This window comes from Panthera pardus, unplaced genomic scaffold (genome assembly GCF_024362965.1).
Source record: "Panthera pardus isolate Hobbes unplaced genomic scaffold, ASM2436296v1 HiC_scaffold_27, whole genome shotgun sequence".
Classification (NCBI taxonomy): domain Eukaryota; kingdom Metazoa; phylum Chordata; class Mammalia; order Carnivora; family Felidae; genus Panthera; species Panthera pardus.
In genome coordinates this window covers 61,591,647-61,611,928 of record NW_026526843.1, presented here as the reverse complement: position 1 = coordinate 61,611,928, position 20,282 = coordinate 61,591,647, and the positions used below count along the sequence as shown (strand labels likewise).

The 20,282-nt window shown below is 36.8% G+C and overlaps 1 protein-coding gene across 4 annotated transcripts in view; it reads left to right on the top strand.

Moving 5' to 3' along the window:
- The window catches only part of GPR174 (G protein-coupled receptor 174), a 125,302-nt gene extending 113,388 nt beyond the window's left edge, over positions 1 to 11,914 (top strand). For all 4 annotated transcript variants that reach the window (XM_053891467.1, XM_053891466.1, XM_053891464.1 and 1 more), the window contains one exon: positions 10,214 to 11,914. In XM_053891467.1, the coding sequence (XP_053747442.1) occupies positions 10,769 to 11,728 (960 nt within the window). In that variant the 5' untranslated portion in view covers positions 10,214 to 10,768 and the 3' untranslated portion in view covers positions 11,729 to 11,914. The remainder of the gene's footprint in view (positions 1 to 10,213) is intronic.
- Positions 11,915 to 20,282: the final 8,368 nt, after the last annotated feature.

Below are 20,282 nucleotides of genomic sequence, written 5' to 3'. Positions count from 1 at the left end.
TCTATCTTCAGAAGGTCCCAGTAATTCACTTTTGCTTTTAATTCCCTTGCCTTTGGGGATGTGTCGAGTAAGAGATTGCTGTGGCTGAGGTCAGAGAGGTCTTTTCCTGCTTTCTCCTCTAAGGTTTTGATGGTTTCCTGTCTCACATTCAGGTCCTTTATCCATTTTGAGTTTATTTTTGTGAATGGTGTGAGAAAGTGGTCTAGTTTCAACCTTCTGCATGTTGCTGTCCAGTTCTCCCAGCACCATTTGTTAAAGAGACTGTCTTTTTTCCATTGGATGTTCTTTCCTGCTTTGTCAAAGATGAGTTGGCCATTCGTTTGTGGGTCTAGTTCTGGGGTTTCTATTCTATTCCATTGGTCTATGTGTCTGTTTTTGTGCCAATACCATGCTGTCTTAATGATGACAGCTTTGTAGTAGAGGCTAAAGTCTGGGATTGTGATGCCTCCTGCTTTGGTCTTCTTCTTCAAAATTACTTTGGCTATTCGGGGCCTTTTGTGGTTCCATATGAATTTTAGGATTGCTTGTTCTAGTTTTGAGAAGAATGCTGGTGCAATTTTGATTGGGATTGCATTGAATGTGTAGATAGCTTTGGGTAGTATTGACATTTTGACAATATTTATTCTTCCAATCCATGAGCAGGGAATGTCTTTCCATTTCTTTATATCTTCTTCAATTACCTTCATAAGCTTTCTATAGTTTTCAGCATACAGATCTTTTACATCTTTGGTTAGATTTATTCCTAGGTATTTTATGCTTCTTGGTGCAATTGTGAATGGGATCAGTTTCTTTATTTGTCTTTCTGTTGCTTCATTGTTAGTGTATAAATATGCAACTGATTTCTGTACATTGATTTTGTATCCTGCAACTTTGCTGAATTCATGTATCAGTTCTAGCAGACTTTTGGTGGAGTCTATCAGATTTTCCATGTATAATATCATGTCATCTGCAAAAAGCGAAAGCTTGACTTCATCTTTGCCAATTTGGATGCCTTTGATGTCCTTTTGTTGTCTGATTGCTGATGCTAGAACTTCCAGCACTATGTTAAACAACAGCGGTGAGAGTGGGCATCCCTGTCGTGTTCCTGATCTCAGGGGAAAAGCTATCAGTTTTTCCCCATTGAGGATGATGTTAGCTGTGGGCTTTTCATAAATGGCTTTTATCATCTTTAAGTATGTTCCTTCTGTCTCGACTTTCTCAAGGGTTTTTATTAAGAAAGGGTGCTGGATTTTGTCAAAGGCCTTTTCTGCATCGATTGACAGGATCATATGGTTCTTCTCTTTTTTTTTTTTGTGAATGTGATGTATCACGTTGATTGATTTGCGAATGTTGAACCATCCCTGCATCCCAGGAATTAATCCCACTTGATCATGGTGAATAATTCTTTTTATATGCCGTTGAATTCGATTTGCTAGCATCTTATTGAGAATTTTTGCATCCATATTCATCAGGGATATTGGCCTGTAGTTCTCTTTTTTTCCTGGGTCTCTGTCTGGTTTAGGAATCAAAGTAATACTGGCTTCATAGAATGAGTCTGGAAGTTTTCCTTCCCTTTCTATTTCTTGGTATAGCTTGAGAAGGATAGGTATTATCTCTGATTTAAACGTCTGGTAGAACTCCCCTGGGAAGCCATCTGGTCCTGGACTCTTATTTGTTGGGAGATTTTTGATGACCGATTCAATTTCTTCGCTGGTTCTGGGTCTGTTCAAGCTTTCTATTTCCTCCTGATTGAGTTTTGGAAGAGTGTGGATGTTTAGGAATTTGTCCATTTCTTCCAGGTTGTCCAATTTGTTGGCATATAATTGTTCATAGTATTCCCTGATAATTGTTTGTATCTCTGAGGGATTGGTTGTAATAATCCCATTTTCATTCATGATTTTATCTATTTGGGTCATCTGCCTTTTCTTTTTGAGAAGCCTGGCTAGAGGTTTGTCAATTTTGTTTATTTTTTCCAAAAACCAACTCTTGGTTTCGTTGATCTGCTCTACAGTTTTTTTAGATTCTATAGTGTTTATTTCTGCTCTGATCTTTATTATTTCTCTTCTTCTGCTGGGTTTAGGCTGCCTTTGCTGTTCTGCTTCTATTTCCTTTAGGTGTGCTGTTAGATTTTGTATTTGGGATTTTTCTTGTTTCTTGAGATAGGCCTGGATTGCAATGTATTTTCCTCTCAGGACTGCCTTCGCTGCATCCCAAAGCGTTTGGATTGTTGTATTTTCATTTTCGTTTGTTTCCATATATTTTTTAATTTCTTCTCTAATTGCCTGGTTGACCCACTCATTCGTTAGTAGGGTGTTCTTTAACCTCCATGCTTTTGGAGGTTTTCCAGACTTTTTCCTGTGGTTGATTTCAAGCTTCCATAGCATTGTGGTCTGAAAGTATGCATGGTATAATTTCAATTCTTGTAAACTTATGAAGGGCTGTTTTGTGACCCAGTATATGATCTATCTTGGAGAATGTTCCATGTGCACTTGAGAAGAAAGTATATTCTGTTGCTTTGGGATGCAGAATTCTAAATATATCTGTCAAGCCCATCTGATCCAATGTATCATTCAGGGCCCTTGTTTCTTTATTGACCATGTGTCTAGATGATCTATCCATTTCTGTAAGTGGGGTGTTAAAGTCCCCTGCAATTACCACATTCTTATCAATAAGGTTGCTTATGTTTATGAGTAATTGTTTTATATATTTGGAGGCTCCGGTATTCGGCGCATAGACATTTATAATTGTTAGCTCTTCCTGATGGATAGACCCTGGAATTATTATATAATGCCCTTCTTCATCTCTTGTTACAGCCTTTAGTTTATAGTCTAGTTTGTCTGATATAAGTATGGCTATTCCAGCTTTCTTTTGGCTTCCAGTAGCATGATAAATATTTCTCCATCCCCTCACTCTCAATCTAAAGGTGTCTTCAGATCTAAAATGAGTCTCTTGTAGACAGCAAATAGATGGGTCTTGTTTTTTTATCCATTCTGATACCCTATGTCTTTTGGTTGGCGCATTTAATCCATTTACATTCACTGTTATTATAGAAAGATACAGGTTTAGACTCATTGTGATGTCTGTATGTTTTATGCTTGTAGTGCTGTCTCTGGTACTTTGTCTCACAGGATCCCCCTTAGGATCTCTTGTAGGGCTGGTTTCGTGGTGACAAATTCCTTCAGTTTTTGTTTGTTTGGGAAGACCTTTATCTCTCCTTCTATTCTAAATGACAGACTTGCTGGATAAAGGATTCTTGGCTGCATATTTTTTATGTTTAGCACACTGAAGATATCGTTCCAAGCCTTTCTGGCCTGCCAAGTTTCAAAAGAGAGATCAGTCACGAGTCTTATAGGTCTCCCTTTATATGTGAGGGCACGTTTATCCCTTGCTGTTTTCAGAATTTTCTCTTTATCCTTGTATTTTGCTAGTTTCACTATGATATGTCGTGCAGTAGATCGATTCAAGTTACGTCTGAATGGAGTTCTCTGTGCCTCTTGGATTTCAATGCCTTTTTCCTTCCCCAGTTCAGGGAAGTTCTCAGCTATAATTTCTTCAAGTACCCCTTCAGCACCTTTCCCTCTCTCTTCCTCCTCTGGGATACCAAGTATGCGTATATTATTTCTTTTTACTGTATCACTTAGTTCTCTAATTTTCCCCTCATACTCCTGGATTTTTTTATCTCTCTTTCTGTCAGCTTCCTCTTTTTCCATAACTTTATCTTCTAGTTCACCTATTCTCTCCTCTGCCTCTTCAATCCGAGCTGTCGTTGTTTCCATTTTGTTTTGCATTTCGTTTAAAGCGCTTTTCAGCTCCTCGTGACTGTTCCTTAGTCCCTCGATCTCTGTGGCAAGAGATTCTCTGCTGTCCTCTATATTGTTTTCAAGCCCAGCGATTAAGTTTATGACTATTATTCTAAATTCACTTTCTGTTATATTATTTAAATCCATTTTGATCAGTTCATTAGCTGTTGTTATTTCCTGGAGATTCTTCTGAGGGGAATTCTTCCGTTTGGTCATTTTGGTTAGTCCCTGGAGTGGTGAGGACCTGCAGGGCACTTCCCCTGTGCTGTGGTGTATAACTGGAGTTGGTGGGCGGGGCCGCAGTCAGACCTGATGTCTGCCCCCAGCTCACAGCTGGGGCCACAGTCAGACTGGTGTGTGCCTTCTCTTCCCCTCTCCTAGGGGCAGGATTCACTGTGGGGTGGCGTGGCCCGTCTGGGCTACTTGCACACTGCCCGGCTTGTGGTGCTGGGGATCTGGCATATTAGCTGGGGTGGGTAGGCAATGTGCACAGGGGCAGGAGGGGCACGCTTAGCTCTCTTCTCCTTAGGTGATCCACTTCAGGAGGGGCCCTGTGGCAGCGAGGGAGTCAGATCCGCTGCCGGAGGTTTGGCTCTGCAGGAGCACAGAGTTGGGTGTTTGGGAGCAAGTTCCCTGGCAGAACTGGTTCCCTTTGGGATTTTGGCTGGGGGATGGGCGGGGGAGATGGCGCTGGCGAGCGCCTTTGTTTCCCGCCAAGCTGAGCTCTGCTGTCAGGGGGCTCAGCAGCTCTCCCTCCCTTTGTCCTCCAGCCTTCCCGCTTTCTGAGCAGAGCTGTTAACTTATGACCTCCCAGACGCTAAGTCGCGATTGCTGTCGGAACACAGTTCGTCCGGCCCCTCAGCTTTTGCCAGCCAGACTCGGGGGCTCTGCTTGGCCGGGAGCCGCCCCTCCGCCCCGGCTCCCTCTCACCAGTCCGTGGAGCGCGCACCGCCTTGCCGCCCTTCCTACCCTCTTCCGTGGGCCTCTCGTCTGCGCTTGGCTCCGGAGACTCCATTCTGCTAATCCTCTGGCGGTTTTCTGGGTTATTTAGGCAGGAGTAGGTGGAATCTAAGTGATCAGCAGGACGCGCGGTGAGCCCAGCGTCCTCCTACGCAGCCATCTTCCCTCTCCCAGAAAATCCCTCTTTAAAATAAAAATTCTATTTTAATTTTCTGTGGGGCAGAACTGGTGAATTCCCTAGGAGAATTATCCAGGCAAAGACTTTCTAAAGTATTTGCTTACTGTGCTGTAGTCAGCTCTTTACCTAGATGCAGTTGTCAGACACATTTTATGGAAAGATTATAAGCTTTTTGACTTCAAAGATTTTCAAAAGTTAGAAAGAATTCCTGATATTTGCTCTGTGTGCTAAGAAGAATCAGGAAGAAGTTGTTTCACTCTCTTCCATCTAATATTTGTGATTTCTTATGTATCATAGTGGCACAGTTGCCTCCCACACACATGTACACACCTTAGCCCCACATTATTTGCAGTCACTTAAAGCACTAGGTCTGCCTTTTCTTGGCCTAGTACAGTATATATCTAGAAAGAATTCTAAAATAAAGTTGGCTTTTGAGTAAGTAGCTGCCTATGACTTATGATTGGACAGTTGCTGGGCAGAACTCCACATTCCAAAATATAGTCTTCCCTTGTCACTAATAGGTCTCAAAGGCCACCATTAAAAATTAGGCCATTTGGTGGTGTAATATTTTTAATAATTCACTTTCTTTTATTAAAATACAGAAATACATTTTGATGGATAAAAGTCTAGCATCTTCATAGATAATAGTAACTTGTTCAAGGACGTCTCAGTAAAATAACACAAAAAGCTATCCCTGATATTCATTTGAGTTATGTTTTTCCTGGATAAGCAAAGACATAGTATTACTGGAAAATACACTTGAACCATATCGTAAGTGAAATTTAATGAATCTTCAGGTTTGGATCAACATAAATATTCATAAATGAAAATAATATCTTCCCATGAGAACTCCATATGAAATAGGTTCTGACCTGCAGATTGCTGCGAAAGAGGATGGATTTAGTCCATTAGTTCATTTTTTATTTCTTTTTTTCATTTTTTTTAAAATTTTTTCTTTTTACTTATATCAGGAAGTAAGTAAAATTAAGGAAGAATAAGCTCCTGAAAGGAAATAAATAAATAATTTGATCAAGGAGTCTGGCAAGTTTCTTCACATAAATACCTCATTCAAAAGTGGAGTCTGTTTCAGTGCCTGTTAAATATGGATTTTTTCCTGAGAAAGGAAAATCTCAAAAAAATAGTGGCATGCTCTGAAAAAAAAATGCCTCCTTCATTTTTTTTTGTATCCAACACTCTTAGATAATGGACAATTTATATTCATTATGGAACAGTTAACTAGGGCTTTTTCCATGATGGAAAACCTTTTCAGTCATCCCAGGTAACTTTCCCTATTAGAAAATAATGGTATTTAAACAAAGGGTAAGCATCATCAGCTCTCCCAGAGGAAGCCAGAGGAATTTTAAGGGAGACATTCTATTCAGGAACATTTCAAGGTTACAGGCTAGGATATACATATGAAAATGCACTAAAATGTGGGCAATGAGGGAATGACCAAAAGGAAAAGTATAGACTTCAGAAAGGTAGTCATGACTTTAAGTTCACTTTACTTAAGGAAAATGTTCTGAATATTTTAGTTGTTTCCCCTCTTTTGTGCTTATAGACTACATTGTACATTGCCTATGAACACATATTTTTTAATATTGTGTGGCAATTATCATTCTTCCTCACTAGAAAAATAAGGTCCAAGAAGATAGAGATCATGTACCTTGTTCCACTGTCAATATCCCCAGTACCAAGAATAGTGCCTGGCAAATGGTAGATGCTGAGTAAATATTTGCTGAATAAATATTTGCTGAATCCACTACATTCTAAACATGGCTCTAGGTGTTCCAGGGGATAAAAAGGTGTTTAAGACCCAGCCCTTCACTTCAAGGGTTTTCTGGCCTCATTGTGGTAACGTGGGATTGGCAGGGGAACAGAGGCATAAATAAGACACAGACAAAAATTACTAACTAAAAAGTAGATAATGTTAGGTACTTTGAGAGAGATATAAATGAGTATTTAAAAAGGGGGTTAGCGTAACAGTGTTGAGTTCATCACAAAAGTATCCACGAAGAACAGGAAATCTGAAAAAGGCTTTTACAAATAGGTAGGACTAATATTAAAAAGAAGATATTCCAGGATGAGTAGAATAATGTGCAAATGCTTGTGGGGAGGAAAAAAAGGTAAGTTTGAACAGTAAGGAGTTCCTTTCGGCTGGAGTGTGGATCATGCCAGGAGAGTAATGGGAGACAAAACTCTAAAGGTAGGAGGCACTGTATTTTAAGGAGGCCATTGACTACAAGGCTATGCACGTTGTGATTTGATGAGCAACAGGGAGTCATTAATGCTCTTTAAAAAGTTCATTTCAGAAAAACATCTGATGGCATTATACATAATAGATTAGGAAAAGATATGGGATAGGGAGACAAATTCAGTTAATGAAGGCCTGAACTAGAGTAAAAACAATGTGAATTTTAAAAATGAGATGGTTGTGTTAAACAATGCAATTGCAGAAAATAGTGATAATATCAGTTATAACTCACGTGTTTATTGGGCACTTATTATGTACCAGACACTGTGCAAAATAGATTCCATACAATAGCACAATTAATTCTTACACTGACTCTATAGGTTAGGTACTATGATTATTCTGATTTTACCAATGAGAAAATTAAGGATCAGAGAGGTTTAGTCATATACCCAAGGTCACGTAGCTATTAATTGAAAGAGCAGAAATTTAAACCTAGGTCAGTCTAACTTCTAAACATACATTAATTCCCCCCATAGTATGCTATTTCCCCCTTAGAAACTTGTCTGGAAGTGGAGAATAAGTGACAAAGAGTCAATGCCTCCAAGACTTTGAGACAACCTGGGAAAATATTGATGAAATTAATAGCAATAAGGAAATCTAGAGAAGAATCAGGTTTGAAGTTTTGAGAGATGATAATTTTTGGGAATGTTGATTTTTATATTCAACTAATTTTTATTTACTGTGACGATTTCATTCAACTAATACTGAGAACTTACTTTGTGTTTTGCACAGTCCTTGGTTCTAGCATACAGCAAAGTAAACAAAACATAAGAATCCCTGTCTTCATGGACTTTACATTCTAGTAGGGAAAATATATAAAAACAAAATAAGTAAAAAAAACCATAAAGTATGTTAATTATGAATGAAAATGAATAAAATAAATACTGAAAGGAGATGCGGAATGTTGGAAGAGAACTGCTGTTTTAAGTAGAAACATCAGGGGGAGCCTCACCAAAAGGTAACATTTAGGTAAATATCTGCAGGAGATGAATGAATGCAACAAGTAAATAACTGGTCTAAAGCATTTCAGGCACAGGGAACTGCCAATTCAAAGGCTTTGAAGTAGGAGTTTACTGGTCTGTTCACCCAACAGCAAGAATGGCAAAGTGGCTGGAGCAGAGGGCAAGAGAATATTAGGAGGTGAGCTTGATGTGTAACAGGGACCAGATCATGTAAGAAGATGTAGGCCATTGAAAAGAACTTTGTTTTTTCCTCTGAGAGAAAATGTCATTAGGAGATGAGTTCTTATGTATAGTTGGAAAGAGCTACAGCTCAAATGAAATCCAGAAGAGTCATTGGCCATGATAGGGAAGATGGATGTTCAATAAAGGTTTACTGGATGTATATTTGTATAAACTTCTAATGTTTTTTCACTGACATTAGAAGATAATGACTTCTATATAGTTAAAAGGAGGTTGGAACCCCAGGCTTTTGATCGGTCTGCCACCTGATTTGGCCTGTCACCTATCCAAAATCACTACCTGTGAAAATATTACAAAGACGTATTTCAATTTCAGAGCTAAACGACCTCTAATTTTAATTACTCTTTCAACAATAATGCTTTACAGTTTTGTTTCCTTGTATTTTATAACACCATGTTTCTACTTTGCCCTTAACTGAGAAATCTCAAGTATTTAACCTCTTCAGTATGATGCATAGTTCATATTTTACATCAGGTCTTTTAGTTAAAGTGAACACTATGTTTTTGAACAAAATGTACTATTTTTCTTATGAAGCAATTGAGGCAAAATAAGAACAATAACAATTCCTTCAGGGGCTGAATAAAGCACACTTTAAGCCACATGGATTTGATAATATAATGCAGAATGTTTCATAATTCTTATTTCACTTTGTTCTTCCCACATATCTTTAAGCCAGTTAAATCCTCCTGGATTTCAGCAGCCTTGGGGCAACTATCCAAGTTCCTAAGCTAAAATTTATTTACCTCAGACAAAGGTCATGAGTCCAGTCGATTCAACCACCTTGGAACTTGGACTCTCTCTACTGGTGCTATGGTTTGTTATCTTGGATAATTAAGAGGTGACTAAATGATCCATGTCAATGAACTATTTATAGAGAGGCTGATTTGCAAAGATGTGAATGGAGCCAGAGTGTTTTATGCTAAGCGAAATAAGTCAGTCAGAGAAAGACAAATACCATATGATTCCACTCATATGTGGAATTTAAGAAACAAAACAGATGAACATATGAGAAGAGGGAAAAAGATAGAGGGAAACAAACTGTAAGAGACCCTTAAAGATAGAGAACAGAGGGTTAATGGAGGGAGGTGGGTGGAGGATAGGCTAAATGAGTGATGGGATATTGAGGGCACTTGTGTTGAGCACTGGTTGTTATATGCAAGTGATGAATCACTAAATCATTGAGATTAATATTACACTATATGTTAACTATCTAGAATTTAAATTACAATTTGAAGATAAATAAAATAAAGAGAGGCTGGTTTCCCACTTATTTTCAGACATATGAGAAGGATTCCTGCCAAATCAGTGGCCCCTAAAATGATGGTTCAAGGAGAAATGCTTGGTCAACTATATCTTAATCATATGGGAAACTTTTTAAAAGTACAAATTTGGGGCCTTCTATAATGAATCAGAATCTCTGGAGGAGACACCAGGAAAGCTGTGGAAAACTGTATTTATTTAACACCATCAGATGAGTCTGACAATGTGATTTGTGACTCAATGGTCTAAATCAAAGCCCCCCAAATTTTAATAGGCATAATAATCACCTGTGGTTCTCTTTAAACTGCAAACTGATTCCAAAGGTCCCAGGTGGGGTCTGAGAGTCTTCCCCATTTCTAACAAGCTCTCAGAAAATGTTGGTTCAGTCACAGACTACATTACCTCTCAAGTTACTTCTAGCTGTGCTTTCCCGTGATTCTAAAGTACCTTATAGAAACTGGCTTATCACCCTAACTTCAGAATTTTCCATTCAAATGAATAGATTTTTGTATACATAGCCTTTTTCTTTTTTGCAAAAAATGCAGACAATAATTGGCTTATTTGTTTTTTTCATTTGCAGTGCTGCCTTTGTTTCCCAATTTTTAGTTTTCAACACATAACTGAAAAACTCTCAGAAAGCTGATCTACCCAAGCTAATCATCTCTAAAGAATTGCAGACTCATTCAGTACTAAAGCAAATCTTTCTTCTATGTGAGCCAAAGATAAGGAAAAACAGCCTGTCAAACACCTGTAAAGAGATGGCTATCATCATATGGAAATTTGAAGAGCTTCTATGTGGCACATTCATGATCCAAATGGGAATCAGCTGTCATGATATCCCAGAAGGCCTTATAACAGAGTAAACAAGAGGGAAAGTTATAATAGCTTATCACCTGTGTTTGCACACTAGACTTCAGTGTAGTTACTATAAAAGAAAATCCAAGGAAAATATGCAGATAGTTCTTTGAAAACCCCAAAATTATGTGTAGGGGCTCAGACCAAAGCAGGAGAAAGGAAGCTATTTTACACTCACTCTGTACAACCCATTGATAAGTCTTTTAGAAAGAGTAGCTGTTGATTGTGAATTTATGTTTTGAATCACCATTTGGCAAACGTAGTTGCTCTGGAAAGAAACATGCCTGCAAATGACACTTGTGCTGTGCCAGATGGAGACAATAGAGATTTTCGATATTTTATCTATGCAGTGACATACACTGTAATTCTTGTGCCAGGTCTCATAGGGAACATATTAGCCTTGTGGGTATTTTATGGCTATATGAAAGAAACCAAAAGGGCTGTGATATTCATGATAAACTTAGCCATTGCTGACTTACTACAAGTTCTCTCCCTGCCACTGAGGATCTTTTACTACTTGAATCATGACTGGCCATTTGGGACTGGTCTTTGCATGTTCTGTTTCTACCTGAAGTATGTCAACATGTATGCAAGCATCTACTTCTTGGTCTGCATAAGTGTGCGACGATTTTGGTGTCTCATGTACCCCTTTCGCTTCCATGACTGCAAACAGAAATATGACCTATACATCAGCATCGCTGGATGGTTGATCATCTGCCTTGCCTGTCTGCTCTTTCCTCTCTTCAGAACCAGTGATGACACTTCAGGCAACAGAACCAAATGCTTTGTGGGTCTTCCTACCAGGAATGTCAATCTGGTCCAATCTATTGCCATGATGACCATTGGTGAGCTGATTGGGTTTGTCACTCCTCTTCTGATTATCCTTTACTGTACCTGGAAGACAGTTTTATCACTGCATGATAAATATCCTGTGGTCCAAGACCTTGGGGAGAAAAAGAAAACCTTGAAGATGATTCTAACCTGTGCAGGAGTATTCTTAATTTGCTTTGCACCTTATCACTTCAGTTTTCCTTTAGATTTCCTGGTCAAGTCCAACAAAATTCAAAGCTGCCTAGCCAGAAGGGTGATTCTAATATTTCATTCTGCTGCCCTCTGTCTTGCTAGTCTGAATTCCTGTCTTGACCCAGTCATATACTACTTCACCACTAATGAGTTCAGAAGACGACTTTCAAGACAAGAGAGCATCCAACTCCATGGAAAATCCTTTGTGAATATATGAAGTGAATTAGCGCCAGCAATTTTATCTGTGAACCTAAGACACAGAGAGTATTTGCTTGGGCTCATCATAAGCACTTAGTTTTGCTGCAATGGACACTGAGTCTTGGTACTTAGAGGCAATGTAGTTGTCTATTTATTATAGTAATCACAATTTATATTCAAATATAATATTTTTATTGTATTTTAAGTAGGATGAACAACATGTTATTCTGTGAAAACAAAGTGGTATAAACATGGAATCATTTTTATCTCTCATGTGTGATTATACAGTAAGGTTTGAAGACTTAAAAAACTATTTCCTACATTTAAGTGTCATTATTAAACATCATCTGACACACCTACTCGTAAGAAGCCATATTGAATCTACCAGGTCAGATAGCTTGCCAAAATACATATGATGTGACCCAAATTGCCTCTATAGGGCCAGAACAGATCCTATAAGTGACAATCACAGTTCTGGTTCTCTTAAACTATTTCTAAAGAACACCTATGGAAATGTATTGACCTGCCTAGAAGAGAGAGTTTCCACCATGCTTCTAGACTAACATTGAATATCTCTGACTGTTTACTGCACTGTTTGAGCCTACGAAAGAAGTAATGCACAATTAATTACTAAGCTTAGGCCAGAGAAAAAAAAGATGAAGAGATGATACACCTCTTAAAAGACTCATCACATTGTTTTTCTCACTTTAAGTGGTGACGGTCAAGCTGCCTTTACAAGCTGAAGGCAACCAGGCATGTAGACCCTGCAGTAACTTTTCTGGTCCAGTTTTACCCCAGTCCTACCATTCTGAGGCCTGCACAGCCTACCTCCCAGCAGCTGGGGAAGGAGATTCATCTTTTGGGGAAAAGTGCAGAAGACTAAGAGTCGTAATTAAATCTGAGGTTTTAAATATTATAGTACTTTGAAACATGTTTTAACAAAAATCTCTAACTTTAAAAAGTGATTTACTTAAAATCTGTGCACTATATAATAAAGACACATACTACCACTCATCTGGAAGGAGTGTGGGAATCAACCAAGGGCTCCATCATATTTTTTATAAAAAGGAGTTGTTTTATGCACATAATTATGATACTAATATGGTTGGAGGAGAAACTGGTAAAATCAAAATTATTTCTAATATCTGAGAGGAATGGAAGATTTTCTAATGTTTTCTCTGGACAAGTATTGATTTTGCATGTACTTTATTATTAAAATAATAACCTAGTAGAAAACACACTTTGTGCTGTTAAATAGTGTATTTATTCATTGCAAGGTACATATTATTCATTGCAAGGTACATATTTTGATGTGTTAAATGAGTTATGAATGAGTGTTAAGTTGTGTTTCAGAGACAGTAACTATGTCTGGTCTGTTTTCTTTAAAGTGATTTATTTTTGAATATAATTTAGTGTTGTAATGGTATCAAAAGTAATAATTTTATGAGTACTTATAATGGAAGAGTCTTACCTATACTATATTTCATTACTACTTTTTAGATTAGAACGGATTACACTTCTAGGGTCATTTTGGGATACCAGAGACTTAATTTTTTAAATATAATTTATTGTCAAATTGGCTTACATACAATACCCGGTGCTCATCCCAACATATTAATTTCACTTTAAACGTATTTATTTTTTTCTAAAAGGGAGGGAAAATCTTTCTAGAACATTACTACATTTCTTAGAAGAATGGTTGAAGGAGTTAGAGCCCATTTATTAGGTGGTCCAGAAGCCCTTGCAGGTAATTTACATCATGCAAAGAGAGGACAAATGTCCTGTATTCTTATGCTTATAGGACCACCCAATAAATCTGATCAATTTATTCATACTGAGATGCTAGTGAATAATGTTGGCATAATATAAACTTTCCCAGAGATATCTGAATCCAAGGTTTAGGGATAAACTTTAATTCAAAGTGTTAATCATTTATTTTTAATGGAAGGATGAAAGACACTGAAGAAAACTGGAGGGGAAGATATTTTTAAGAAAATGGATTTTACATCAGTGTCTTTGAAATTATACACAGTAAATGATTACCTACTTTCCTTACCATAATGGGGATGCTAAATTCTAAGAAATATATCCACAAGAATGGTTATCAGTTTCAGATCTCTGCTTATTTCCTTTTCCTTTGGAATTTCTGCCTTCCAACTCAGTACCTGATTTCCAGGAGAAAAACATTGCTTTTAGGAGTAGGAGAAATGGAATAGAATAGAGACCCCAGAATTGGACCCACAAATGTAGGGCCAACTAAACTTTGACAAAGCAGGAAAGAGTATCCAATGGAAAAAAGTATAGTCTTTTTAACAAATGGTGCTGGGACAACTGGACAGCAACATGCAGAAGAATGAAACTAGACCACTTGCTTACACTGTGCAAAAAAATAAACCCAAAATGGATAAAGGACCTGAATGTGAGGAAACCATGAAAACCCTAGAGGAGAAAGCAGGAAAAAAACCTCTCTGACCTCGGCCACAGCAATTTCTTGCTTGACACATCTCCAAAGGCAAGGGAATTAAAAGCAAATATGAACTATTGGGACCTCATGAAGATAAAAACTTCTGCACTACAAAGGAAACAATCAACAAAATTAAAAGGCAACCAAAGGAATGGGAAAAGATGTTTGCAAATGACACATCAGACAAAGGGTTACTATCCAAAATCTATAAAGAACTCACCAAACTCCACACCCAAAAAACAAATAGTTCAATGAAGAAATGGGCAGAAGACATGACTAGACACTCCTCTAAAGAAGACATCCAGGTGGCCAACAGGCACATGAAACGATGCTCAATGTCACTCCTCATCAGGGAAATACAAGTCAAAACCACACTGAGATACCACCTCACCCTGGTCAGAGTGGCTAAAATGAACACATCAGGAGACTATAGATGCTGGCTAGGATGTGGAGAAACAGGAACCCTCTTGCACTGTTGGTGGGAATTCAAACCGGTGCAGCCACTCTGGAAAACAGTGTGGAGGTTCCTCAAAAAATTAAAAATAGATCTACCCTATGACCCAGCAATAGCACTGCTAGGAATTTACCCAAGGGTTACAGGAGTGCTGATGCATAGGGGCACTTGTGCCCCAATGTTTATAGCAGCACTTTCAACAATAGCCAAACTATGGAAAGAGCCTAAATGTCCATCAACTGAAGAATGGAAAGAGAAATTGTGGTTTATATACACAATGGAATACTGCTTGGCAATGAGAAAGAATGCAATCTGGCCATTTGCAGCAATGTGGATGGAACTGGAGGGTATTATGCTAAGTGAAATAATCCAGACAGAGAAAGACAGATACCATATGTTTTCACTCATATATGGATCTTGAGAAACTTAACAGAAGACCATGGGGGAGGGGAAGGGGAAAAAAGTTACAGAGAGAGAGGGAGGCAAACCATAAGAGACTCTTAAGGACTGAGAACAAACCCAGGGATTGATGGGTGGTGGGGGAAAGGGGAGAGTGGGTTATGGGCATGGGGGAAGGCACTTGTTGGGATGAACACTGGGTATTGTATGGAAACCAATTTGACAATAAATTCTGTTTGTTTTTTTTTAAAAGGGAGTAGGAAAGATGTGCCACTGCACCTGACATTCAAATGGCAGCTTCTTTGTGCTTCTTTTTTTCCTTGAAGAATCTTCTTTTTGAATCTCCTATTTATCAATTTCTTGGTTCAATGAAATCTGGGTGCAAAAAGTAAGCACCCTCAACCTCAGTAATATACAATTCAAGATAAATAAGCTCACATTTCCCATATAAAATATTTTGAGTTTTGATTCCAAAATATACACATAATTATTCCAAAAACAGATATTTTGAATATGGAGTGACTTCCATATTATTATTGCTGTCATTATTGGTTTTTTTTATTATATTCAAATGGTTTATGTGTTTTCATTATCAATTACTCAGCTAATTCTATTAACCTGTAATTCCATACAAAAAGAGTTCCTACCCTAGGAACAACAGATCGAGCTACCTTGATCTGAAAAAGTACATAAGTGGAACTTTATGCAACTTCATTATTATACCATCTTTTTGTTTTTACTCTCAAGACACTGTGAAATCCTTGCACTTATAATTTATTTACATTTGTAAGTTATAAGTTGCATTTTAATAATAAAGATAGTCTCTGTAGTTACATAGAAATTTTCTGCCTCCAGAAGTCAATGTATATTTAGTGACTTTTTCAGAAAATGTGAAACTTAAGGATATTTTTCTGTATTCTCATACACATAGATAAGTCCCATGAGACTTCACTCTTCTTTCATTGGAGAGGTGCATTCTATTCTCAGAAAGATGAGGAACTTCCCCCATCTTATTCTACCCCTATTTCCACTTCTCCCATAGATTGATTCTTTACTATCCACACCTTATTGAGATTATTCCTATCCCTCACTTGTTGACCAAGTCTATTTGAATAACTTACCCTATATTTTCTAGAATGCAGTTTATGGGCATAAAGTGAGATGAGGTGACAGAGGAAGTGTTTTTTCCTTAAGTCTTACGTGTTGTTAAGATGATAGTCTGATTTTTTGTGGATTGGCAGGAGGAAAAAAAACACCATATTCCACTGTCTTCGTTTACTTTTCCAAAAACAGATATAAAAACAAACAGTGACGACAGTATAGCTGCTATTGGCACTCATCTCATCTTAGTTCTTTTTCTTCCTCTTTAGCAACTCCCTTTATATTTTGCCTATATCCCTAGTGCTTTGGGGAGACCCAGGTATCTTCTGTAATAACCAAGTTGTTAAGAATTACATTTTGGCTGTTGCAGAAATAATTTCCTAGGAAGTGTTAAAGGCTTTTCTAAGGAGAAATTTCTGGTGTTTTGGTAGACATGAAGAAAATAATGGGATAAAAATATGGGATCTGGCCCATGCTTCCAATGTCCTAAAATCACATATACATCTCTGTGCCTTCCTACAGCCAGGCCAGAAGTAACTTCACTGCCTTCACTGGCATATTTTGGGGGGAAGGAGTGAGAGATAAAACTCCCAAGTAAATGTGGATCTTTTAACTTATTCCTCAGTTATAGAAGATGTGATATATGTTTGGGGAACAAGGCAATGTATTGTAACTTTCTTGAACTTTATTGACTATTTTCTCAGCAGAACCATTTCGTGAACCTTAAACACTTATTTGGTTTTGCAAAGACCATATTTTTATTCTATTGTTTGTTGACTTTTATTTACCTAATTCTTTACTACACATCTGCTATGTCATCTATAGACATAGCTTTTATTTGATGGCTTACATTTGTCTTCTTGGATCTCTTCAAAGAATAATAGAACTCCCCTTGGCAGTGGGGGCTGTTATTAAGCCTCTCACCCTGACCCAATTGTCTTTTTTTTTGCAAGAGCTTCATTAGCAGAGTCGAGAGACAGGATTTTTGCTCTTCAAAGTTAGATTTTGGGCATAATGGAAAGACTTTTTTCAGCCCTTTCCAAGCAATATTGAATATTCACAACCTATTCACTGACAAGTATCATTCATACTTTTTAAAATGCTAATCTAATAATAAGAAAAAATAAATTAAAAAAAAGCAGCTTGAAACACTAATGGTCCAAGTATTGGGCTCATTCAAGTATTTCATTGAAGGAACACATGAAAGGAGTAGCCTTATAACCTCCTCACCATGCTTGCATAAATTCAAATATGTAATACTAGGTTAAAAATGGTGTGAAATCACAGTGCTGTCTTATGTCACTAAGTTTAACCTTTTCACTTAGATGCATGTGTGTGTGTGTGTGTGTGTGTGTGTGTGTGCATGTGTGCGCGCATATGTCTGTTTAACTATGGAAAAGTTCAAGTATTTTCAAAAGAAGAGCAATTAGTATAATGATCCCCCATGTACCTATTACTCAGTTTCTAACAACATCAACACATGGCCAATCTTCTTTTTCTCTGACTATACCTATTTTCCCTACCCCATATTACATTAAAGTACACTTCACACATTATGTAATTCCATTTTTAAATATTTTAATAAGTTACAGTACTATTTATTTTTTAAAAGATTTATTTATTTACTTTTGAGAGAGAGAGAGTTTGAGTTGAGGATGGGCATAGAAATAGGAGGAGAAAGAGAATCCCATGCAGCCTCCATACTATCAGTGTGGAGACTGATGTGGGGCCTGAACCCACAAAGCATGAGATCATGACCCAAGCCAAAGTCAGCTGCTTAACTAACTAAGCCACCTAGGTGCCCCAATAAGTTATAGTACTGAACTATTCAATATATGATCAAAAAAGGTTAAATAATAAGACTGATTTAAGATGTTTTCAGTAATGACATCAAACACTAAATTCAAACAAATATAAGAATTTCCTTTTGATCAATATGAACAGTTGCCAACTAAAATAAAAATGTTTATTAACCTGACTCTGTTTTCCTTAGATGAGCCTTCTACTGCAGAAGTGTTATGGAGACTTTATCTTGCAATTGTATCCTTCTTATATGAAGGAGAAATAAAAGTTTCCCCAGACTAACAAATGCTGAGGGAGATCACCACCACTAGAACTGCCTTGACAGAAATGTTAAAAGTTCTTCACGCTGTAATGAAGACGTTAATCAGTGACAGGAAAACATGTGAAAGTACATGAGACACTGGTAAAGGTGAAAAATAGACAGTCAGACTTAGAAAACTGCAACTCTCTATTAGGATGAAGTGTTAACCCCTCAACTATAGTAATGAAGTTGAGGGGAAACAAAGTAATAAAAATACCTATAGCCACAATATATTTACAAATACATGGAATAAAATAAGTAAATTATAAAATCAATAATATAATAAAACTGAGACTTTATAGCCATTCAAAGATAAGTTCATGTCAGCCTAAAGTGGGCTGTTTTATCTATTAGACATTTTAAATAATTTAAAAGGTAACCACAAAGTAGAAACCTAGAGTAGATCCACAAAGACAAAGAAAGGGGAAACAGAGGATATCACTATGGAACTTAAGGAAATTACAAAAATATGCAAAGACAATAGGAAAAAGAAACAATAAAAATACAAAACAATGAAAAATTAGTAAGATGTTATTAATAGGTCCTTATATATCAATAATTATTCTAAATATAAAGGGATTGAACTTACCAATCAAAAGGAACAAAATTGCTGGATAGAATTTTTAGAAATCCAAGTATATGCTGCCTAAAATAGGCCAATTTCAGATCTAAGAGCACTAAAATAGGCCAATTTCAGATTTAAGAGCACATATAAACTCAAAGTGAATGTATGGAAATAGATATGCCATAAAAGTTTAAACCAAAGAAAGTAGGGGTAGCTATATCAGACAAAACAGACTTTAAGCCAAAAACAGTAACAAAAAACAAAGAAGGTCATTATATAATGATAGAAAGATCAATGCATGAATAAGATACGGCCATTATATATATATATATATATATATATATATATATACCCAACATTGAAATACCTAAAAATATTAAGCAAATAATAACAGATCCAAAAGAAGAAATAGACAATACAATAACATTAGAGGACTTCAATACTTCGCTTTCAAAAATGGATAAAATATTACAGAGAGAAAATCAACAAGGAAATAATGGACTTGAATCATACATTGCATCAAATGGACCTAACAGACATGTATAGAACATTACACCTAAACAAAGCAGAATACACATTCTCAAGTGCACACAGAACACTGTCAAGGATAGATCATATAATAAGTCTTAGCAAATATATAAAAGATTGAAATCATACCAACTATCTTTTTTGACCACAATGATTCAAAACTAGAAATCAACATGAGGAAAGCTGGAAAATCTACAAATATGTGAACACTAATCAGCACCCTCCTGAACAACCAGCAGATCAAAAAAGAAATCAAAATGGAAATCAAATATATTTAGAAACAAATGAAAAGAAAAACACAACTTACCAAAGCCGATGAGAAGGCATAAAAGTGGTTCCGAAAGGGAAGTTAATAGTGGTAAAATGTATATATTAGGAAATTAGAAAGATTAAAAATAAACAACCTGACTTTACATCTAGAGGAATTAGGAAAAAAATCAAATTAAGCCCAAAGTTAAGGGAAAGAAAAAATAAAGATCAGAATGGAAGTAAATGAAATAGAGAGTAGAAAAAAAAGATCAATTAAAATAAGAGCAATTTTTTAAAAGGATAAACAAAATTGAGAAAACTTTACAATGCTAAGAAAAAAGAAAGATGACTCAAATAAAATTAGAGATGAGAGGAGTAATCATAAGTGACACTACAGAAATACATGTTATAAGAGACTACTATGAACGACTATAGCTAACACATTAGATAACCTAGATGAAATGGATAATTTCCTAGAATCATTAAACCAGGAAAAAAAAATAGCAAGTATAAACAGACCAACAATGAGTAAGGAGTTGAATCAGTATTCTGTGCACTGTTAGTGGGAATGGAAATTGGTGCAAACACTGTGGAAAATGGTGCAGACATTCCTCAAAAAATTAAGAAAAGAAATACCAAATGACCTAGTAATGACACTACTGGCTATTTACGCAGTAAAGTTATGCAAAGGTAACAAAAAAGCTAATTT